This window comes from Anopheles ziemanni, chromosome 3, assembly GCF_943734765.1.
Source record: "Anopheles ziemanni chromosome 3, idAnoZiCoDA_A2_x.2, whole genome shotgun sequence".
Taxonomy (NCBI): domain Eukaryota; kingdom Metazoa; phylum Arthropoda; class Insecta; order Diptera; family Culicidae; genus Anopheles; species Anopheles ziemanni.
This window is the reverse complement of record NC_080706.1, coordinates 8,802,593-8,827,479: the sequence shown is the minus strand read 5'-3', so window position 1 is coordinate 8,827,479 and position 24,887 is coordinate 8,802,593. Positions and strand designations below refer to the sequence as shown.

General features: G+C 45.8%; 1 protein-coding gene across 1 annotated transcript; it reads left to right on the top strand.

The window, feature by feature from the left end:
• The first annotated feature begins 690 nt into the window (after window positions 1-690).
• Window positions 691-22,937, top strand: LOC131289714 (nascent polypeptide-associated complex subunit alpha, muscle-specific form). The gene is made up of 15 exons (XM_058319015.1): window positions 691-747; window positions 3,847-3,937; window positions 6,210-6,272; window positions 9,811-9,968; window positions 12,738-12,890; window positions 14,066-14,330; window positions 16,596-16,671; window positions 16,832-17,009; window positions 17,695-17,810; window positions 17,875-18,257; window positions 18,322-18,543; window positions 20,279-20,719; window positions 22,031-22,231; window positions 22,311-22,424; window positions 22,501-22,937. Exons 1-15 carry the CDS (start codon window positions 691-693, stop codon window positions 22,935-22,937), a joined length of 2,955 nt encoding a protein of 984 aa, XP_058174998.1.
• The last annotated feature ends 1,950 nt before the right edge of the window (window positions 22,938-24,887 follow it).

The following is a 24,887-nucleotide window of genomic DNA, read 5'->3' as shown; positions in this document are numbered from 1 at the left end:
ACCTTCTACCCCCCCCGTCAAGTTTCGAGTCGACACAGAAAAGTCTCCCCCAAAACGGATTCGTAAAAATGAGTGCATCGCTGAATGGTTTCCCGGTTGACATCCATTTCGGTGTCTGATTGACGACAGCGGACCACAGCCGACCGACCGACCTAAAATCGATACCGAGCCGTTTGCGAAGCCTGTCCAGCTCGTCCGTGAACCGTGTCGTCCAACGGAGCGGTTTCCTGGCACCTCGGTGTCTTGGGTCAGCAGTGCAGCACAGGAGCACAGGAGCACAGGAGCGGTCGAGCAGCACATGTGTTAGTGGAGCACAGAGAGCGAGAGCGAGAGAGAGAGCTAGCGAGAACAGTGCGGAAAGTAACGCAAGCGACCGCGGGTTTCACACCGTCGGCTGCCGGAAGCGATTGGCGCAGGCGGACGAACGTACGACCGCTTTTCCGGATTTCCTTCACGTTCCGTTTATTTACCTCTACGCCTGCTACGTGCATAGCCGTTGGGTCTGCCCATCCGTTGGGACCAGCCAGCGTTCGGTAAGTTAAAACGCTATAGGACCCTTTTTGCCGCAACGAACGGATACCGAGCGAATGGAAATTTATTGCTATCGGGTACGTTTCTTTTCATCCATTTCTTCGACAGTTTTAATACTTCTTCGGTGTATTAGTGGTCATCCAGCAACAACCCGGCTTCATGATCGGCTCATTTTGGAACCTTTGTAGAGCGTGCCCATCAATGCCTGTAGATAAGGTAAGTGTAACATCGTATAGATGTTTGTGAACTTAAAACAAGGCGTTACTTCTATGACAATGTGGAAGTATCGTATAATTTTATGGATGTGAGTTGAGAAATACATTACATCTTCATTGAGTGATTCATAAACACTGCACGCTCTCAGTATTTAAAAGAAATAAGTTGCTTTATTCAGAAAGCCATGTATCGATTATCAGGAGACTTATTTTCTGTGAGCCTACCGTACATCACACGAGTTTCAAATGAGATAACGGATTGGATAAGAAAAATAACAGGAAATATTGAGCTTAATTTAAATTTGAAAAAAAAATCAGATTAATTTATCGATAGAGGTTGCATCATGGAACAATCAGATTTTAACGAACTCTATGTAGTTTAAACCAGTCCTGGAGTTTATTTATGCTGAAAACATAGAACACATATTTAACTTTGAGGCCTGAAGCTTGGCAATGGTACTTGAACAAAGATACAGAGTCCTCAATCAAATGTGTGGGAGCAACTAGAGATTCTAAGAGAAACCTTATGCTGTATAAGTTCAGAGAAGAGCTACTTCAGGTATTTTCTAAAACGATTGGTTACCATTATCTACGATGAACTTACACTAAAATACGGTTAAAGGTGACAATAAATAACTTACATATTTTTATAATTACTTGAGGAATTAGCTTCAATTGTTTTCCTATATAATTTTGCATTACTGTGACATTTTCGAACGATCTTCCCATCGTTTGTCCTACTAATTGTTTTAGTTTTCGCTTGAATTGAATTTGACAAAATCAATCGATTTGATTTTAGTTATTGAGATTTTAGCATATTTTGATTTTAGTATATTTGGATTTTAGTATATATTGTTTATTTATATTTATTTAGATTTTAGTATATTTTGTTATTATTCTTTTTTTTTCTCAAGTCACTATATTCAACTACACACATACCAGACTATGTTAGACCTCAGGTATGGCGTAAGATGAATTCACCAATCAATCAATCCTTCAAGCCATCCGGTAGGTTTTGTGCACAAATATTGATCGTGTTTGCTTCAATAAAATTTCACCAAATCGTGGACACCGTTGGTGGTGCTGTAAAGGAGTAAAAACCGCTCCATGTCTCTCCCACCCGATCCCGGGCCACTGGAAGTAAGTCATGTACAGCGATGCTGAGCACTCGTTCGCCGATGTTGGCCGGTGTAATGTGTCGTTGATAGAAAGACGATAGGCGATGATTATTCATAGACACGAAGGTGGTCGAGGGAAAGACAGGATGCCCACACTGGTGCCATCGTCGTGTGCCCGACGTGTCCTTGCGGTGACATTTACGATCACATTTTCATCAAATGCAAAAACCAAATGGAAGGACGACGACGATGGTGAATCATGTTCGCCATATGCTCCACAGATTGTGTACATAATTTTCGACACATGTTGAATTTCGTTCCGGACTGGCATCGGTGGCTCCTGTCACGCCTGTCCCGTTGTATTTGTGCCGGACCGGAAAATCCTCCAGGGTGTCTATGTGTTTGTGGAGGGAAAAACAGACCTCTTCCCTAGCATGACGTAATGTTAAGCCGGTCGAAGCCGAAGGGAAGAAGTCTAGGTTCAGCGCGAAACTTGACGCCGACTCGTGCACACTGTCCGTGTTTACCGTCTCGTCCCATTTTCGAGAGCTATCGATTCGCTCGAGCTTTCCACGCAGCCCGTTGTAAGCAGCAAACATACACAAAAAAATAAATAAAGGAACCGAGTGCTGACTCGGTTTCACCGTCGTCGTTACCAACCGCTCAATAAAGCAATTACGTTCACACAAACATCTGTTAAGGGGGAAACATAAATTCCAACGATATCCTTCCGCTGGTGAACGTTTGCAGTCGACCGACCATGGCTCCTTCAAATGTGTGTGTTGGTGTGTGGAAAGTGAATAGGGCTCGCCCGTGAAGGCACGAAACGCCTCGATGCCCTTTTTTTCCCCTTTGGCACGAAAACCAACTCGCACGGTTCATAAAATAGTTGCATGTTTTCAAAAGTCACCCGCTCCAAAGTCACTTGGCCTCCCGCGGCGGTCGCGAGAATATCCGGGAGGAGTCGAGTATCCGCATTGAGAGGACCACACACTCACACACACACACACACACACACAACCGGGACCGCTCGCGAACGGCACGGACGCCGTGGTTTATGGCGGCGTTTGTGAACGTCCGGCGGCCAAAGGCATGCGGGCAGCACCGGGTGGGCGAGAAAGGGGGGTGTGGAGTTCGCATGATTATGCCGGTTATACAGGTGCACACAGACACGATACCGTGGAACCGGGGAACGAGGCTAACGGACCTGTGTAGCGTGCTGGCATTTGAAAGAAACGGTGGATTATGAAACGATGTTCGATCGCTTGCCGCATTTTCTTCACCCCCCTTAAGAACTAAAGGCTGCAACGGTAACGTTTGCATTCCGAGCGCTTTTCTATGCCGGCGTCATGCTTTTTGGCATGGAAGTGCATTTCTGCAATATGCTGCTCCGTTACTGACGTAAAGGATTTTTTTTGTATTTACTCAAGGTTTATGGCTTTGTAAGGGTTTAAGATGAAGAAAGTAAACGGTGGCAATGTACACTGGTCAAATATTTATGGTAGTGGATTTAAACTCCAAAAAGTACAATGAACCGTAAGCTGTTGGAAATAATTTTCTTTTTCGTAAAGTTATCATATTCATATGGGGAACTGTTTCCATTCAGGTTTGTTAGAAGTATTTCACCGGAAGCTAAGGCAATTCGTAGATAGTTCTTCCGTTCGCTCCAGATGGAGACAGATGCCGGGAAAGCTTCTTAGCAGAAAGATAAAAAAACCAATCACATAGACACGCGAAAGAATGGAAAAAGTTTTCCAATTCCCAAGCGGGTTGCTTCCGACGTTTGAAGCGGTTCCATTTCTACCTTAATCTATTCCTCCCCATAATGGTGGCCGATTAGTGGAAACTATTTATGAACCGCTTCATTTCAAACGGTTACAGCTTTGGAACAGTTCTTGTTAAACGGTGCTCTCACATCGAAATCCTTTTTCCAGCACATTCACCAATACCATCTTTCCCCCTTTCTACTACTCTCGTTTCAGCTCCATTCGGAATATAGAAGCACCTATCGATGGCACGAATACACCGGAGGCCCCGATGTCGTAAGAAAACCACCTGTGCCAAACCAATTCGGTAATTATTGGGCCAATGGGGAAGTAGTAGATGCACCACATCGATTAGCATATGCCGTTCTTTCACTTCAATGTTTCACTTTTTGTTCCTTCTTTGTACCTTTCCTTCCATTATGTCTCATAAAATCGTTTTAAATGTGTTCCGCACCACAAACAAAAATTTAAAAAAAACCCAGACGGAACCCGAAACCAGTCACGAAATAGATTAAAATTTTCTTGCAGCTTTTCTCATTTAAACTCACCCGTCGTCAGAAGTAGCTCAAGAAAGGGAAATGGAATAGATACTTCTAAACCATAATTTCATACACACACATAGGCACAACCACAAAATGAAGTTTCACACAGACGTTTCAAACCAAAAGGTTCATAAAAGTACCAAACAAGTTATAGTAAACTTTTCCCCCACCCCATCTCTAGCGTTCATCGTTCGTTAATTCCGTTTTTCCTAGATTACGGATGTTTGTTATGTTTTTTTCAAGAAATAGCTGAGCGCCGTAGTTCATTTTTCTGGTCACGCGTAACGCACGATGGTGTATGTCGCCGAGGTTTCGGTTGGGGGTAAAGTTTTCCGTGCAAATTTTCCCCACTGACCTTTTCACCACCCCGATTGAGGTTCCGTTTTTCCAGCGCAGCTGCTAATGGCTTGTTCGGGAAATTTTCCGACAAATTTGACAGCAAACGTTCGCTTTTCCTGTTCAGTGTGTTTGATGTGTGCTTTCATGTTTTGGGTTGCGGGTTTAATCCAATTCTGGGAAAAAAAATCTGGTCGGTTTTTAATTATTAATCAGTTATTGTAGGCATCTGGTCTAAATGGTTGCCATGTCCACGGACCGATGTTGTGTCATTCAGGCTGTGACAGCACATTTTATCAAAGCAGGACAAGTAATTTTCCATAAAAAAGGTTTTAAAAATACACAATGAAGAAACACACAGAACTGGTGATATAAAAATCCTTGGGAAGGCTGCCAAATGAATCCCATTTTGTGGGGACGAAAACAAAATCGATTCATTTCAGCTTCGGCACTCTTTTTAACAGCCCTATAGCTCCCCCAGCAATGGTATGCTTTGGCTCGTGTATATTTGATTCTGTTCGGTTTTTCCTTGGTATGCCACTGGTGGTCGTTTCAACATGCGCGTTGCATGTTACGGAATGTTCAGTGTTCTTTTGCCGGTGGCATTTTTCCTGCCATTCTTGGATTAGGTGGCTCAATTTGTACCTCCACCTCGTCGGCAGCGGTGCGTGTTTCTTTTTCCACACTGACCGCGTGCTGTTGTTTTCCCCGGCTCTGACCAGCGTCGTCGCGTGTGGCGCTTTCGTGCTCGGTACTGCTTTACCATTTCCATTTGTTTTTGTTCCAGATTGTTCCGACCTCTGGCGTTGAAATTGGTTTGAAAACACCACACTCTTGTTTTTCCTTTCTGGTTTTGCGTTAGCCCTACTCAAATCTGATGGCTCCACAATAACGATCTTAAGTGGCAGCATTATTCGGTAGGAATATAATCAGATTTATTTTGAGTTGGTTGGTTTTTACTGCGTGCTAAGATTAGCATTCTATTCTTCTCGCCGTGGTTTTCTTAGACACCCCAAAAGTACGATTGGAAAAAGGACCGAACCAAAGTAAATCGCTTTTTCGTTCAAAGTTTTTGAAGCACAAGCAGTATCAAATGCTAATTAATGTTAACTGGAGCCGAGGTGTCTTCGATCGATCTCGCCAACGGTTTCTACCTGCGAGCGGCGAGAGCGTCGACCGCCGGCGAAGGTTTATGCCGTGTTATGAAATAGCCACCGGCTGTCACCACGGAATCGAAAACCATTATTCAGCGGTCCGTAAAATTGCAAAGCCACCGCTCGCCCAGAACGGAACAACGCTGAGGGCATAATTAATTGAAACGATGCCCGTGCACATCAAAACGGTGTACGATGGGGTGTTAAGTGTGTTTTGGTTCGGAGTTTGCCACTGTTGCTTCCCACGCAAACCCCTTCTCCGTGCCGTTTGTTTCGAGAGACCTTCTTATATTATCCTCGTGGTAGAGCTTTTCCCACGAAACCGTTCATTATCCTGATTAGGCGCCGTAATCCCCCCCCAGGTCTGTCTGACGTATAATCGCGTGGTTTCCTCGGGGCGACATTCAGTAGGTTTTCCGAGGATAACTTTGGCTGGCCCCGTCGGAGAACGACAACGCTGTACTAAACAGATTTAGTGAACAGAAGAAACAACCAAAACGAATTACACCATGGATAACCCGTATCTCTAAACATCTCTTTCTTCAAGCAGCCAGCTCGAAGGCGGATCATTTTTTCTCGAAATCAACGGAGGATGAAAAGTTTATCGAAGGTGATTTGCGATTCCGCTCGAACTGTGCCACGGAACAGTTATTTCCCTCCCTCCCCTCTTCCCTCTTCCCTCATTTCTCCAGCTCGTAGCCTTCTCGTTGTGTACTGAGCGTTCCGTTGTGGCTTCCCGTTCCATGTCTTGCTCTGTATTTCGGTTCCCGTTTTGAATTTTAAGTTTCTAAAAGCCCGCTTTCGTTCGGTTTGTGTACGATACATTTGCCTCGGGATTGGCTACCGTTGCATAGCTCTGTACCCTAGCCATTATGGTAAATTACGATTCATACAGCAAAACTGACCCGGTTTTGCTCAAGCCAGCTCTAAGCTCGTTCGAAAATAGTACAACACTTCGTAGCCTGTTCACGTGTGCTTACGCCGAAATATAAAGTACGCCGATAATGTGTTAAATAACGGCCCAAGCTGTGTCTCCGGTCGGAGTTGGTTGAAGCCTATCGAGATTGAAGTTGGGTTCGAGCCAGGGGCGTTGGTCGGTGGTCAACTGGCCGGAAGCCAATCTATCGCCCGACTTCGAATCATTAAACTTGCAGTGGATTAAAAGTCCAAAAACTCACAAAAATACTGCACTCACATGTGGCGCTCCTGCGTGTGTCCTTAATTTTATAAAATATAGCTTACGTTTTCCATCGTGATACCGATGTTTCGGGGGTAATCGGAATGTCCTAAAACGAATAAACAATTGGATGACTTTCCGTTCGGTTGGTTTACACGAGAAAATGGCTTACTTTGCAAAGCCACTTTTATCTCTCGCCCGCCCGCGAGTCATCAATTATGCGGCGGTGGTTCCGATTCAAATTGATGGTTCCCGGCCGGAACCCGGACCATCCTCCCCACCGTGCGGGTACGATCGATTCGGATCGATTCCGGCCAACCAGTGCTATTTCGTGCTGCTCCGCATATGTGCCGCAGTAGTGTACTTTCGCTTTTCGTGCGCCTGTTTCCTGCAGCGTCGAGCGGGAATCGCATGTGTGTCCTCGAGAGACGCACACAGCGACCCCATGCTGGCGTGTGTGCCGTCGGTTATGATTGTTAAAAATTCATGTGTAATTGTTTCGATTTTTTTCCGGCTTTGATTCCGTGCGCCGTTGAGCCGTTTTTCATTCAGTTTTAGTGCCGACGGTAGAGTTGTTCTAACGAGTTTGAAGTCGACTCGGCCGGGGTCGGGGCTCAATCAAATATGTATTTTAGATTCTTTTCACGCGCTTTCCATACCATTCTCTCTGTGTATTATGTGTTTTGTTACACAACTTTATGGAATCATTAGCAGAGCTGGTTAATAAACATTTCCTATCACATAACAGGCCAAATCAATCAAACTTGGCTTAATCTAATAAGACATACATTTCCTTCGCTCTCTCTCTTCGCTCGCTTTTCCAAGTACTCTGCCGGGATAGACAGCATCTGTCGGCGCGAGAAAAATCGATTTCTTCCGCCACATCACGGACGAGATAGGATTCAGTCAGGTTGAAGTTTGATGGCGGTGTTTATGGCACTGTTCTTGGTACACCCTGTGCACCTTTGGCTGCTTTCAGCACCATTGATTGCTCGTTCCATATCGTTAAACATGATGTAATCGATCGAGAAAGACCGGTTTCCGTTAAGGCTTCATATTGTGGGACGTTAGTTGCAGTCACTAGGACCTGTTATTACTTTTATAAACGTCGCTGTATATAAAAAGAAAGCTTATCCTACTTCTCGTTAAAAGTCTACCCTAAGGTCACGCATTGAAAGGTTTGACGAAGAATTTCTTAATAAATTCTTCAAACAAGATGCCACATTCCTCATTTGGGGGAGGGTTTTATTATTCTCTCCTGTTGTGGTGATCCAAACGAGGTTCAAGATGGCGTAGGATTTATCTTCCCAATGGACAGCGTTAGAAGCGTCCCGATTTGATGTATTTGCTAGTCCCTTAGGAATAGAGGTCCAATTTTTCGCTTTGATTTATGTTTGCCAAACCAATGACCAAAGCTCGGCCATCTTCAAAGACCCCACCAGGACCTTCGAGACCTTCCGCGGCGGGTAGGTTATTTTCGGAGCGATCGAAATATAATATTTCGTTTCCATGCTAAGCCCGATGGGCCCGACGGGCGTAAGTACACGTGAACGGCTGCGAATTAATGGATGAAACGTCTCACTGAAATGCTGAAGCTGTACGCAGCAGGCTTGAGTGTGTAAATATTGATCGAAAACTGGCGTTTGCCGGCGTATTGTCCCTCCCATCGTTCAACTTTTGTTGTGTTCCGCCAGTTTAGTTATCTAACCGTCCCGTTGAAAAGAATCCACCGTTAATGCATGGCAAATAGAATCATTTCCATCACCGTAGCCGTTTGCGTTCGCATCGTAACAGGGAATCATCGAGGCGCCGATGTTGTGTGGCGTTGGACGAAAGTCGTGAGCGTTCGGAAGCGAATGCAAATGAGCCTTGTCTGGTGCAAAAAACAAACAAACAAAAACCGAACCGACCGGGCAATAAAGAAACGCAACCAAACGAGCGCGCGGGTTGCTCGCGTGGAAAGATATGTTTGAAACTTTGGGACACAAAATTCACCTCCATGCCGGGCGGGCTTCGTAGCCTACTTCGCGTGCCGAGTTTGGCAGAGAGTTGATTGGCTGGAAAAATTAAAACATCCATTGCGCCAGACTGCCCGGTCCGGAAATGGCTTCACGTTATCTCGACTTTTGATACCGCTTGCGCCTACCGTAGTGTTAGCCAACCGTTTCTCTCCCCCCCTCCCCCCATCATGCCATGGTGGCAAGGTAGTTGTTGTGGTAGAACAGTTGACGTAAGAAAACAGCAAAAATCCTTTCGAAAGTACCACCGGACGAAGCTCGGTTTCTGGAAAGCGATTGACGAAAAACTCCACTCACTCGGGGTCGGGAAAATCCGACCTTCCAGTCGCTGTGTTGCCAGCTGTGTGATTGTTATGTCATGGTAAATTATGCCCGCGAAGCGCGTGACATTAATTCGAGGCGAAACCCTTCCAAGCGGGGACGAGAAAAATTTGGAAATAGATGTTCGTAATAGCGGCCGACTTTGAGTTGGATCAAAATTGAAGTAGACCCCACGGCCTTGTTTCGTGCCTTGAGAAGCCTTTTTTTTCCACCAATTGCTGCCAACACAAGCGTCTAGAAAAGGGAAGGCGAGAGGCGCGTGAGTGAGTGAGTTTTTGGTTATGTTAACATAGTTTTGTGTGACGGCTGAAATCATCGATCGTGTCGCAAAATTATCCGAACAGCTTCCTTTTAACGGATGTTTGCGATTGCTCTAAATCTTTTCTCATCTCGTTCGCATGCAAAAAATCGTTATTGGAATATTAGAGCATAGAGATTGCTGGATAGCTCGTACCTGTTTCTATTAGACAATACATTAGAGTTGTGCCAAACAAGAACGCTTCTTTCCAGCTCGCTTGGCTGCGATTGTGTGATGTTTGCGGCGCTGTTTTCCTGCTCGTTTCGAACAACTGCTTTCCATCGAAATAATCTATCACGCAACCACTTCTCTCATCTGTTCTGTCTCCCTCCAGCATCCCTCGGGTCGATCAATGAACCGCCCTTGCCGAGAAGGAAAAAGTGTCCCGAGCTCGCGTACCGGACGAACGAGTTCCTGGCGACTCGGGCGCAAAATGAAGCCGCCGGCCACGATCGTACCGATTCGGGAGCAACGACTCACACTAGAGCAAGGGTAAGTAGGTGGGGCTTACGGCAAACCCGTTTGCGGGAAGTGAAGGGGGTTTTTAATGGGAATCCGGTGTTCGAACGCTTTCTTTCTTCGATTTCTTACTGCTATTATTTTGCTCCAAACGTTTGAAGCTTTTAATTTTCTTTCATTTATACTATTGTGTTTTGTGTTGATCAAAAGGAACTATTTTTCGGAAATACTATTAAATTTGGTATTTATAAATTTAAGGTTTCCTGTTACACAAGTTGTCGATGTTGTTCTTTTTCCGATAACTAGCACTCACGGTCTTATCATAGGATATTCTAATATCAAAGGATTCTAGAAACGCTTTTCGCAATATAATGCACTTTGATTTTGTATTTGTACTTTTGTCCTTCATTTTAACGGCCCATCGCTTTTGCAATTATCGATTCCGACCAGCGAGACGCCTCGATGAGCGCCCAGTTCCGACCCGGAGCCAAAATTGGAGCGTAGAAAACTGTGCGTCAATCGACAAACGGGCAAGGTTTAGTCATGTAGCGTAGATGGTTTGTTGTTCATGGAGCCAGTTTTTCCTTCTTCTGCTACCCGGACCGGTTCGAAGCTCGTTGCCGAACAATGGCCACAATCGTCCGCCCATTCCGGGCCCTTTCCGGAACGTTCGTTCATTAGCACTTATCGAAAGCACGAGGTAGCATGGCCGGTTATCCAGCGCCATCCGGAAGTGGTTTTCATTTCTAAATAATCAATGAAGGGCGCTGGCAAGATAACGCCGCGGTTGGAAATAAAGTTTATGCGTGTGTGCTCCATTTCCCGTGGGTCAATAACCGTTGTGTTTATGTAATTGAACCGAACCCTCGCGGAAGTGTAGTAAATATTGAGTCTATGGGTTATATTCTATGTTTTTTTCACAATGTTATGAAGGAAAGCAATTAGGATAATTGAAAGTTTGTGTATGCTATTGATCGCCACCAGGCGCCTCCATCGTTAAGTTATTTTGATTTTTAGGGATGTTTTTGGGGAATCTAAATATGTATTTGACAATGAAAAGGCTTTAAAAACATGTAATTTATACAAAAAAAAATAGGAATGACGAATTATTGCTTTTAAGGATAAATTTGAGTTGGGATGAAAAGAACCAGGCGCCTCCACTGCTAACTTTTGCACATTTTCTATTTGTGTTGTTAACTTTAAAACTCCTAGTTGCCGCAAGTGAAGGAAAATAATTTAAATCTCTTATTCTATTGATGCAACATACTGAAATTAATTCAAATACAATGCTCACAGAACGCTTCCATGTTGCTCGAACCACTGAATGCTGCGTTTTACAAGCACGAGCTTTATTCACTGCTACTCACCATCTGCTTCCTTAACAGCTTCTCCTCCTCAATCGCACCGTTCCCCATCGCAGTTGTACTGATTGCTTACCAGTTTTTGTTTTTCGTTTCTCTTTTTCCGTTTCCCTTTTTGCTATTGCTATCATCGATTGACAAATCGACCGTAGATCGCGTGTGTTTGTGTGTTTGAGTGAAGCGTTGCTAGTATTTTGTACCTTAACCCACTTAGCCAGTAGTTATGTCTCCAGGCCGCTGGGCCACCCCCTAGAGTAGTCGAGTGAGTGTGCTTGGCTGGCGGATCCGGTGCCAACGTGGTGGATTGCCCGGATGCAGCTGATCGATTAGCTAGATAGTCGTAGCCGCGCTTGGTGCTGAAAAATCAACCTGTAAAAGATTTTAATTAAAATGAATACGTTACGTTGATTGATTGCGAATTGGCTCAAACCCGGATGGGTAGGAGAAACGGAAATAGAAATAGAAAGAGAGGAGCGACTTTCTTCCGATCCAGTGCAGGAGATTACGGATGAATGCCGCGATTGTTTGACAAGGATTGATCCTTCCCACGGTTTGAAATGAGGAATTCATGGCCACCATGATTTCCTTTATTGCATTCGATTCAATTATCCTACTCCATTTCGCGTACCCCTCGCCTTCGAACAAAGTAATGCATGTGATTGAATGCAAATTAAATTGGCATACCCTGTTCTCGTCTTCCAATACTTATTTAGAAGTAAACCAACATCGTAAACGTTCAACAAACATAGACCACTAGCTTCGTTTTATGCAGCTTTTGTTACTGTCGGTACTAGACCACGTCAAGTAATTATATTCCACACTCTAGGGCAGTTTTTCAGCCTACATTACTATCGATCCGACACATGCTTCCTCTATCGTCTCAATTATAAGAGATTGATCGTACTGGTTAAGAGCTTCTTCCTTGCTTATTTAACTTAATCCAACCAACGAGCTAACATAACAACCAATTTTATCTCATGTTTATTAATTCCTTTTTACGAATGGATCAACTATGCAATGTTGTTCAAACGGTTTTCGGGAAATTCATTGGAAAATGTTCATCGTGTGTGTTGGTTCGATTCGTGTTATGCTCGGTTGTCTCCCCATTAGTAGCTTATGCGATCGTAAACATATAGTTTCGTAACAGTTGTCAAACATGCACATCGTTAGCGCGTTTCCCCTTTGCCTCCGTTAGGAAACTCTGGCCTCCGCTCTGGCTGGTGGCTCGTTGCAAGGGATTGTCTATCAATATTTCATGGGATCCTACCATAAATGACACAATTCCTTGGGACCCTAAAACCCTGAGAAAGCGTGAGAAAACATTTCCAACCCGAATCGACAACCGAATGCTCAAAATCGGCCCCAAAGCAAAAGAACCGAATACAAACCATATGCCGAACGAATTTCCCAGCGAGAAACAATGTATTCATTTTAATTACAGTCTGAAGAGCGTGGAGGAACGCCTTCCCGACGCAGCAAATCGGAGGGACCGCCGGCTGGTGTCGCCAACGGAAGGCTTCCGACCGGGACCGGATATGCGAACGGAACCATCGAGCCGCCGCCGGTCTCGATCGCGGGCAGGGCGCAGGAACAGGTAACGTGGCGCTTTTCGGGTCGTGTGGCGTTTCGTGCGTGTGCGTGTGTGATTACCGTTTTGTTTCCTTTTACTCACGCTTTTACTTTCCATTTTTACGTTTTCGTGACCGGTTTCCTTTTCCATTTTTAAGTTGTATTTTGTTCTGAAACTTTTCCTTTGGTGTAGCGTTTGAATGTGTGTGTGTTTGTGTGCCTCTGTATAAATGCTTGCGAGAGTTTGTGTGTGTGTGTGTATGTGTGTGTGTTTGTTTGTATGCAATGGCACAGCAATGTTGCGCTTATGTTACGTTAGTTTTCACTCAACCTAGTTGGGTACACACCCCTACTTTCGGTCTCTTTAGTTCGTGTTCGTGTGCATTATGTTGTTCATCACCCACTCTCACCATCACCATCACCACCACCAACACCAAGCGTTCCATCAACATGTTGTGAGATCTTTCGTTGAACTCGTCGGAGTACTTTCGCGAAAACGTCATTCCTTCATCATAATCGTATTGTTTTAGCACACATACGCTGTGTATAAACACAATCTCATACCACACACAAACGTATGTAAAAAAAGTGAGACGATAGCAAATGTAAATAAGTAATGAGCTGGTGAATTGTATAAAAGGGTAGATCCTTTTGAAAGGAATCATTGCTGAAGAAAACCTGCGTCTTCACATTCGTTCACATATTCATACATCAAACGAGAACATGTTTAGGCATCGTTTTGCAGTGCTTTCTCTGTGCATCAACATTACAGCATCTGCTGGAAACGTTACAAACACACCAACATTCTTTTGTTTTTTTCCCCTTTTTTGTTTTTTACTACGTTTTTCTCTCTACATAACATTATTGTTCTTGTGATTTCATCCTTTACCGCTTCTGTTTGTCAATTATCTCTTTTTCTGGTTCGTTACTTAACAAACCGCGACGTGTTTTGCGTTGTTTGAAAACTTTTTTCTAGCGAAAGCTCATTAACAAATGTTCTAACTTGACTGTACGATCCGCAGAAATCACCGTTTTCTCGATGCTAATGTTCTTCTTTCTCTCTCTCCTTTTCTGCATCCTTGTGTCCAACCGTCCCATCCAACCTACCCCGGTTCCAATGTTCCTGGCCAACCGCCTCCAACCGTGCACCGTTTGTCTCCTCCCCCCCCTTCCCCTTCGTTTTTGCTTCTGTCGTTCCAGGCGGGTGAGTCTTCTACTAGTGGACTATTCAAAAAAACCATTACCAAACTGAGCACAGAGTATCGGCTCCAGTTCGTGTGGCCACGGCGCGCGATCAAGGGCGCCCCCGCGGCAGGCTGTTACGGTGGTGCCGGTGCGGACAATATCGATGCACCCCCGCGCAAGTCCCTCTCCATGGGTGCGCTGAAGGCGGCCCAGATCGGAGCCGCCGGCGGCGGCCCCATCGCTTCCGTACACAAAAAACGAACGACTAACGAGCGAGAAGGTGCGATCGCGTGGGCGCGCGCATTTTACATTTCCGTTGTTCCAACACCATCGTTCTTACGTTATCTTTTTTCGATTCGGAATTCTTTATCGCTTCCATTTTCTTTGTTTTGTTTTTTACTTGCCTCTTATGTAACCTGGTCCCCGAAACCCCGCTCGCAAGGCATCTTTCTGCCGTGTTGTGTGTCGCTATTTACCCCTTTGCCGTTCGTATGGCGCTACTTTCTACTCGTCCTCTTTCTTCTACATTGTACAATCTATCTGGCCATATTTTTCCCTGATTGTAGACATTCGTTGTGCTACTTTGTTTCATTTAATACTCAATTTTTGCAATCTACCCTTCAAAGTATACTTCCGCAATCTAATGTGCTTTCTGTTGCCTAACCTTTTGCCCTCTTTTTTAGTAAATGGTAAATACTTCATGTCTTGACTTTTCCTTTCTGGAACTTGTTGAAGTTTTCAGTGTACAATTCCATTTTCAATTTGGTATTTGCTACTCTCCACCTTTTAAGGTGAAAAGTCAATGATTTTCTCGCCTTTTTACTCTTTTTCAAGTTCTATTTGAGACTGTTTGCAAATTTTGCTTATCACTGAAACGATTGTCGCCTGGTGTGTATTGCTTTAGACCTTTCGCCTTTAGATATTACGTCGAAATTTGGTCTCTCTTCGTGCTGTTTGAGCGAAGGTGATCGATAGTATTTCTAGAAAAGAAGCGAAGGTAGGAATAGAAAAATATCCTTTCTGCTCCCTTTTTGCGTTTTTAAAATAACTAAATCAAAATATAACATGACATAAACATTCACACTTTACATTAGATAGTTCTTCGACCGAAAACAAATGTACAGCGACTGACAAAATTAACAAATGCATAAACGAAAAAGGTAAATTCAAACTTGTAAATGAGCGATGCATGTTAAAAAGAATTAAATTTAAAGAAAAACCTCAACTGAAGACAAAAACCTTCGACCAACAACGGACAGCATAGTTGTTCATCGTGTTCTGTTGTGTCCCTACCCCGTGTGTTTCGTTCGGTATTTGTAGCTAATGATTTCGTATTTCATTTACTCAAAACATTCGTACTCAAAACCCCGGTTGACGCTCGTATCTTCTCAATCGTTTGTTTAATTTCAAACAGATTTTTAGTGAACCGAAGAGAAACTAAATTTAATCATACCCTCATTATTCCCCACGTCCTGCTGTATACATCCTTCCTTCCTCGTCAGCGTATCTCGAGCCCGTATGGTTGAAAGTTTACAGAACTCAGCAATGGTTAAAAGTTATACCGTGCAAAAATTCCAAAGTTTCGTCATAAATTTGCTTTCAACCATTTAGCCACAGTGCCTTTGTTTGCCCTTGACTGAAATGTCCCTAAATATGCCGCTGTAAGATAATTTGCCTCTTCCCGTATACAGCGTAGTCAATAACCAAGTTGCTTGCCTCCGATTATGGCCCACTGTTCCGAATTCTACCACCGCCTTGCCATTTTTCATACGCGTCTCTTATGCTAGAAAATGGTTGAGAATCTTGTAACTTACATTGCAATGGCCAAACCTGTTAATTTTCTCGTTCGAGAAGACGTTTTACCTTGCCAGAACGATGCTGTTCCACTGAAACGAGAAGTGAATGTTGAAATTGAGAGGCTTTCACGCCGTGCTTGCAGAAAAAGTGTTGCTAAAGTGTGAAGTATTCACATTTTCTAGCCTCGGCTTAAGCACTCGCGGTATGTGCCGGGAAATTTCAACATACCCTACGTCCTCGCTCAGTGTCACATACCATCGTTTTCCTTCGTAGACTGGTGATAATCTTTTCTTTTTTACTTCTACTTGCGGGATGATTCATTATCCCTTATTGCTACCTCCTTCAAGATCCAAATCTGTTTGTGGCAAAAGAAAAAAAAATTGAAATGAACCTTTCACATTTTTACACCTTCATCCGCCCTGTCCACCATGCTTACTTCCCAAAGAAATCCTCCACATCCAAACACCGAATACATTCACGTCCACCGACGCCGGACCGGAATGAGTGTCCGAAGAAAAGACAAATAATCTCCGAAGGATACCCGCAGAATAATGACATTCTGTTGTTTTTCCCTTTTTCTCTCTTTCTCTCTCTCTCTCTTTCTCTCTGTTTCTTTCTCTGTTTTTATATTCTCTTATCCCCCCCGGGGGAGGTTTCTCGCATTTCGTTTCTCCTCTTACCGCAATCGACTTAATGAATTTCCATTTCATGCACCACCCACTGGTCGGAAAAACGAAAAACCTTTTAGCCACGGCCACGGAGCTCGAGCCACTGGTCAACGATTGCGAGACATCGATGGAAAAATCGCAGCTGCAAGCCGAAAAGTAATACCCTTGGGGAGTGTGAAACACCTCTCTTCCCACACTCTTCCAAAGCAAATATCTCTCTCTTTTGCATGTCACCCGTCCCCTGGAAGGAAAACTGTCAGTTTGGCAATATTTTAACTCCGCTTTCCTACTGTTTGGACTGTTTGGATTATTGCAGGCGGGTAGAGATGGCGCGTGGTAATGAGCAGAAGACAACTGCGTTCCGCGTGGAGAAGGAACGGTTCGGCTTCGAACCGGAAGGTGGGGCGGCTGCACGTGGTCTGGCCAACTCCGGCATCGACAACGCCTGGTACAAGGAGGTGCTGGAGCTGCGGAAGAAGGCGGGCGAGTACAGGGTGAGTTGGTCTCGGTGGAGTACGACGAAGGAAAGAATGAAAGGGAATAAGTCTCTCTTAGCGTAAAATTTAATGTGCTTTAATGTATGTACTCCGTAAAATTTGAATAAATTCTTAACATTTGTCTCAAGCGTTGCGCCATAATAAATTGTAATAACTTCTTCACAGTCTTGTAAATTTGTGAAAAACCTTGAACAAATTGTCATGGTGTTTTTTCTTCAATTTTTGTTTAGTTTATGGTACAAAACAGAAGAATGATTTATGTTTGTCCAAAAATGATAAAACATTATGCCTTAAATGTAGATCACTACCCTCACAACTCTAGTAGTACGTTTGATATGAATGAGCTCTTTCCGATTATTTTAAGAAACTAATCAGCAATGTTTATAATGTTACAAACACGATTCAATTACATCGATTAGTATCATATGAAGGCTTGAACTAAACCAAACCAACGTGGCGCATCGATAACAGAAACAAATCAGACGTCAAAAGAACTGAGTGAGACTCGGAGAAAACTGTGAAGGGGTTTCATTGATGTTTTGAAATAAATAAGTTCCCAATGGCTCTTTATTTGAGCATGCCCTAACTGTATTTTAGCTTCTGTTGGATAGGATATTACAAAATTACACATTTTTCTTACCTTCTGTAAAAAGTGTTTGATAATATTTGATTGTCTCCGTAGAACCGCGGCTGGGGAGTGGAGATGAATCCGGAGCTCTTCAACAAACAGGTGGAGCTGTGGGACCAAGTGTCTCGTCGAAGCTCGCTGAGTGCGCTTTCGTTGGCATCAAGCGTTCGGTAAGTATGCCAGTTGTTAGATCCAAGTATGAGTAAACCCTAACGGTCCTGTTGCCTTCCGTAGGCCAATCACGAAAGAAGAAAAAGAGAAGGAGAACAACAAGAAGAGCTCCCCGACGAAGCCCCACGCACGCGGCGTTCGTGTTCCGGGAGGTGCCCGACCGGTCGAGGGAAATAAGGTACTCCCGGATGGGCTGAACCTGTCGGCCATCTCTCGCAGTCGCAAGGACGCCATCCGGCATCACCTGGAGCGCACGACTGGACCGGACGTCGAGGAGGGCGCCCTACTGCCATCGCCGACGCGCGAAAAGCTGATGCCGGCGATCCCGCGCTCCAAGGCGGACAGTCCGCAGCGCGGCAGCCCGCAGAAGACGGCCCTCTCGCGCCACGGAAGCCCCCAGAAGAGCAGCCCGCAGAAGAGCAGCCCCAAGAAGATGACGAGCAAGGGTAAGCGATGTGGATAATGCGCAACGCAGAATGAGGTTCCTAACGGGTTCCGTCTCCTCCGTAGGACGCTCGCAGTCCGTTGGACCGGCGGTCGCTGGTGACGCCAGCGCCACCGTTCCACCGGTTGCCGGCGGTTCGCCTAAGCGCCAGATTCGTTCCGGCAGCACCGTGACCGCCTCGACGGCGGCGTCGGCCGCCAAAACGCACAAGAAGACGCCGACCTCGGCCACGGCGCCTCCCATCACCCAGAGCCAGCAGCAGCAACCGGAGCGGAGACCCCGACCGAGTGAGTACCGCCGGGCCGCGGCAGCATTGCCGCACGCGTACCGCAAAGCCCAGGGTGAAGGCAAAACATGCGAAGACTTTAAAAAAACAGGCATCCGGCCCGACCGAACATTGTGCTAGGTTTACGTTCTGTTCTTCCGTTTACGTTTTCTTCTGCTAGCTACCGTTCCTTCGTTTGCTATCGTTCCGTCAGAGTTTTTGGTACAAGCAGTTCCCCTAGGTTGCTAAACCCCCCTCTTCCCTCTCGTTTTTTCCCAGTCACACCCAACCCACTCCGCCCCTCCATTAGTCCGTCGTTGTTCTCCGTTGGATTTCTAGTATCTGTTTGATATCTATCTTTCTGTGGCATACTTTCTAGCCGTACTGTTTCTTATATTAGACTATTCATATATCCACCCACTCGTCTTATGTACACGATTGCAGGAATCGACGTGTACAAAGTCGCAAGAAGTATCAAAATTTAAACAAATACTTATGGAGGTATATCTCCTTTCACGATTTGGAAAAGTAATGTTTTGAGAAAAAATCAATTGGATTATGGATGGATTACATACAAGAACTTAAACGGTTTTGTGTTACAATATTGCATCCACATCTTCCAGTTCCAGTCCCCATGATGAATGTACATTTAGAATAGAGGCCATCATCATTTTACAAAGCGATGTTCGCCGTTGGTTTCTTTTTCTTCTCCGAGGAAAACAGAATATATCTTCAATTTCTTCTTAGTGTTAGTATACAGAAAACCGTGTTAGATGGTGTTAGATTGTTTTTTTCTCTTGTGTTATAGTATGCGGGCTCTCCGATATGATGTTAAATATTAGAGAAACGGTGGAGAATAGTTAGTATGACTTAGAATAGAAGCAACCTAAGTCCGTTTTGGTTATTGGGATGGAATAAGCAAAATGGCAATGGTTTATGATAGAGAATCGTAACGAGCTGTGGATGTAAGAAGTCACTCGGAGGTCATGTGGAACATAAGGCACCAGGCGCCTCCATGGACCTCTGCTGGAATCCAACTCCCGATTGATTCGGGCAACCCGGAGGCCATATATATAATATGCGCTTCGACATAACAAAGCGTCAGGATTCCGAAGATATTTGCGTCCATTATCATCCCACACTTTGGTCCGTCCATCTCAAGTCTCAATTCATCATTTTCGTGCATATCTTTCGGTTCCCTTCCTTTTCCTTGAACGGACACTCCTCGCCGGGTACGGACACCATATCGTTGGTGTTTCGTATCATTTACACCCAAATGGACTCAACAGAGAAAACACACACAGGAAAATCGACCTCCGGAATGGAAGCCATGCTCATTAATCTTTTCGATATCATTCTTCTTTTTCTCTTTCTCGCTCCCCCTTTCGCTTGTTTCCTTGCCATTCCGTCATATGGTGCCCCACCTACGCACACAAACCAACGTTCGACATTTCGCACAAAACAACACAAACAACCCATCGTTCGGTTTTCCTTCCATCGTCGTGGAAAATTCCGGTGACAATCGATTGTTTCCGTTCGATTTTTGCGTCACTCGTTGTTTGACGGATTCCTTGCCTTTTCTTGGACGCTTTCCTTCTACCTTCGTCTTATCAACAACTTAACCCGTTTCTCTACCACACTCTCTCTCTCTTACTTTCTCTCTCCCTCTGTCTTTCTCTCGCTCTGTTTCTCTGTATCTTTCTATCTCTCTTTCTATACCTTTTTTCTTCTTCATTCTCTATTTGACAATCCTCCAGCGTCCCTTTCCACCACCAATCATTCGCGCTCGAAGAGCAGCACGCTGCCCGCGAGCCGCCACCATCCCCCCACCCTGCCGGCCCCCGGCCTTCTCACGAACCTCACCAACAACAATCATCTTCCCAATGCATCACCATCATCATCGCTGGCCGCCTCCGCCACCACCACCACCACCACCACCACTACTAACACCGCCGCCGCGCGCGCCAAGCTGTCCCTTGCGACCGGCCCCGGCAAGAGGCAACCGCCGCCGGCGGCCAGCGCCCGGGCGGCCAAACCGCCGACCAGCCTGGTCAGCCAGGACTCCTCCTCTGCGCCTTCGTCCGCGTCCAGCACGCTGAGGAAGAAGCAGAGGGTGGCCGAGGGTGGCGGCGGGGCCCGGGGCAGTGCGGGCGCCAGATCGGTTGAATCGGACAAAAAATTACCCGGAACGATCGGAAGTAAGTAGCCGGGAGGAAGAAAACCAACACCACCATTGCGTTGGTGCCATTGCCAAATTACTCTGCTCTGCCATTTTCGTCGCGTTCTAACCTCTCCCCTGCCCAGCTCAGCTCGCTATCACTTCACACCCGCGCTCTCTGTCTCTCTGTCTCTATCTCTCTTTCTCTCTGTTGTTCTCTCCTTCTCTCACGCCTTCTCTATCTGTTTTGCTCCTTTTTTTTCTGTGCGCTACTCACGCACCCTCACCTCATCTTTCCCGCTCGAGTGTCCTTTCTGTTCATTTACTTCGTGTGCGTGTGTTTGTGTGTGCGTATTCGTGTGCTTCACGTGTGATAAACAAAGTAAAAATACAAAAATACACAACAAAATTACCACACTTTGGAAGAACCTCAAACTTTTGAACATCGACGATCTCGATCGAACCAACTTCCCGAACCACGGTTGTAAACCTCAACACTACCTTTATCGACCATTTTGTTCTTCTTAAGAAACTTATGTGATTTTCACGCACTTGTGGGTCCATTGTTTGCGTGTGTGTATGTGTGTGTGTGTTTGTCTCCGAGTGTGATATTCTATTCGTTGGTGTATATACGTTTCACTGTATGCCTCTCTAGATTGAACCACTTCTACATGTTTTCTTTTGTGCAACTTTAACAGTATGATTTTGTAGCTACTTGATTGCTGATCGACTGCTCGAACGGGTCTTCATCACTCATTCTCTAACTCTGTCCTTTTCTCTTTCTTCGATCTTCCTTTCTCGTTAGATGTGTTTATATGTGTGTACTATAGATTTATTACTTAAATTACTTTGTAACGCTCTTCTCCTATGTAGCCCGATGTTTAGTTTCTAGTTGATTGCTCCACCTTTTGCTGTAACCCTTCGATTCGTATACGGTTGCGTAGAAAAGTCTTTGTTCTGTGTTCCTTTTTTCCATTCGTTTCTACACTCCAAGTACTTGTGCGTCTCCTTTAGCGCCGTTTCCTAGTGTGGATCGTTTGATTATGTGTGTGTGTGTGAAGTGCTTTGTAATTTGATTTGGTTCTTTATCGTTTTCTTGTTTACCGTTTTTTTTCGGTATTCTTTACGACTCCACTGACACGTTCTAGTGTTTCTGTTTTGTTTCCTCGTTTGTGATTTTCCTTCCGTTCCGTTTAGAGATTGTGATTGTGTGCCGTAGCTTGTAGTACGTACCGTGTCGGAGTTGATCGTTACTAATGTCCCGTTTCGACACCGCGTCACCGTTCTGTGATTCTCTTTTCTCCTCACCCTGGGTCGTGACCCCCTGTTGTGTGTGCGTGTGTGCGTTTAGATGTGGAGGAGCCGGAAAAGGAGAGCGTGCCGACCGTTGCGCCGCCGCCGGAAATTCTGGAGCAAATAATCAAATCGCCACCGGAGCCGACGCGCGTCAAATCGCCCGAGCAGATCATCATGCGCTCGCCGGATCCGGTCAACTGGACCGTGCCGCTCGACACCGGCAAAACGTTCACCGTGACGCAAAATGTCCGCGAAGGTAAGGTCCGCGTGGAGTTGGACGTCTAGTAATGGGATTGATTAAGTTAAGGTGTGTTTGTGTTTTCATTTTCTTTCAGGAGATCCTATGATTCGTCCTCACAGCGAAATCAAGGCATCGACTCCGGTCGAGCAGCCACCACCACCGCCGCAGTCGGCACCGCCCGAGCTTTCCGAGCAATCGAAAATGCCCAGTGCGTAGACTTCAATGTTAATGTTTGCCCTAACCTATTAGCACCTGTCTTAACACTTCGCCGTCTTTATTTTCAGACACAAAGCTTGAGCCAAGCTCGATCAAGGAGTCCGAAGATGAAGACGATGATTTGCCACGATCGAAATCATCCGTTGCTTCGTCGGTTAACCCAACCTCGATCGCCATCTCGGAGCCGATGACCGTCTCGCAGCCGCCGCCGCCACCACCATCGGGTCCGGCGTCGGACGCAAAGGCCGCCCCGAAGGACGAAGCACCGTCGGTGGCTGCAGCCTTCGAGCAGGCGTCCGTAGCATCGGTTCCGGCACCGGAACCGGCTCGCTACGACAAGCCAGTCCCGGGCTCGACGTTGCGCTGCCTGGAGGATCCGGCGTTCGAGTCGGACATCAACTCGCCGGTCGCCAACCGGAACGTCGCCACGGAGGTGCTCGATAAGGCTCGCGATCGCTTCGATCGGTTCTGGGGCAACCCGAACGAGAAACCGGACGCACCTTAAGCGCCCGACGGGGCATTTAGCAAACGTGACAGGGTAGCCGTACTAGTAGCAAAAATCTTATCTCAATGGTCCCAACGTTCCGCCATATCGCGGCCGGTCGACGTTGAGGGTTTTCTGTGTGTTTATGTGCTTTTTTCGAGAAACAACCCTGCTTACACAAAGCTGTCCTTCCTGTGGAGCCTATCCCGTTCCTGTGACGGCAGGGGAAGGGGAAGGGGGGGGGGGGGTAGGGAAGGAGAGGGGCAACAGAAATAGTATTGTTATTTAATGTTTAGGGCAGGTAAACGTCAATCGGCGAGAGCGAACGCATCCGCCATCGATCGATTTCCTTTCTCACCGTATTGCAAAGCATTTGTCGGACATCGAAGATGTGTTTATTTCCATTCTTCATTGCCCCATTAGTCATCGTACTCCGATGTATCCCATCTTCATCGTTCACCGCTGGACGTCAGTAGCTGCGTCCAGTCGATTTCCTACGCTTACAGTGACGTAGCATCCACTAGCATACACTCATACACCATTTCTCAGGGAAGCCGGTAAGAGTACGTTTAAGCAGCGTGTTCAGGAGGTTTCTCGAGGGGGGCCACAACGGGGGTGGGATGGGAGGCAGATCGTGTGAGGGAAACTGTTTTGTGAGCGGAAAATTGGCAAATGTTCACTTCAACCGAGTCTTTCATTTGATCTATATTGTTTTTCGTAGTTTTTCCACCAAAAGATTTGCGTTTTCAAAAACTCCTTCAAACCTACCCAGGACGATGTAGACTGGCTAGTGACATCGCGTGGGGTGGGCGGTGGGTTTTTATTGCTGCACAACGACCCAACCACTAGCAACTGCAACTCACCCACTATTTGGGATATTCATATCCGATCCCGCGCCCCGGGATTGCGGGAGGAGGAGTGGGAAATGGCAGGCCTAAACAAACATTCGCATCCGGGAGATAGATAGGCCAGTCGCACCGGCAAAATGCAAATAAACTTGCAGCGCAATGTCAGTGACACGACCGAGCGAAACCGAGGGGGCAAGACAACGAGACCGGTGCAGCAATTAAATAGGCGAACGCCGTTAGGCAATTTAATTGCACCCGAGAGTAAACAGTGCTGAGTGAAAACGGAACGTGAGAAGCCAAGGGAGGGGGTTTATGGCCCACCGTTGCCCACTTGTCTTGGAGGGCCAGCCCGTGCACCGGTTCCGTGGAAACGAGGGTAAAATAGAAACAAACACACCACTGGCCAGGGGGAAAATGAAAGAAACACATACATTACGATTATTAAAATCGGACACGCTAATGCACCGTGATCAAGCAACAAATCATCATCCGTCTGCAGTTTTTTAGAAATGGAGGAAGAAACAAACAGCACTTTGGGTTATATTTTTGGCCAGCACGCTTTTTCACGCACTTTCGGCAAGTTTACATTCGAGCAAATGGTTCACTTTTCCTGCGTTAGGGTTCCGGCTTCGTGGCCCTTAGTGTGTGCGGGAGCCCGTCAGCTTCCAGCAGTCATGTTCTAAATCGTGTATACAAAGATGGATCATAGACGGAAAGTGGATAAGCTTAGCGAGCCTCGTACCGAAACAGTTCCAAAACCGGAACCGCAATGGAAACGAAGAGCCGCCCGAAAAAAAAGGCCCGTCCATAACCTTTTTTTTTGGAGCACACATACTCACAGCGCCACACCAAGCAAGTAGTCCGGTTTAGCTAGGGATGATAGAGCGATAGGAGGAAGGAAGCTTTTTCATGGGCCAACGTACGGTTTTTTGGATGCGAGCCACCATTTTGCAGGCACCGATCGTTCTACCGATCGGTTCTTTCGGGTTACCAACGGTACAATAATGCTCCGATCCGCAACGCAAAAAAAAGTAGTAGATCTCGCTGGGAGGAGGAGTTCACAACACAAAAAAAAAATGAAAACGCATACCGTGCCATCTTTATTTTTCGGGACATACACATT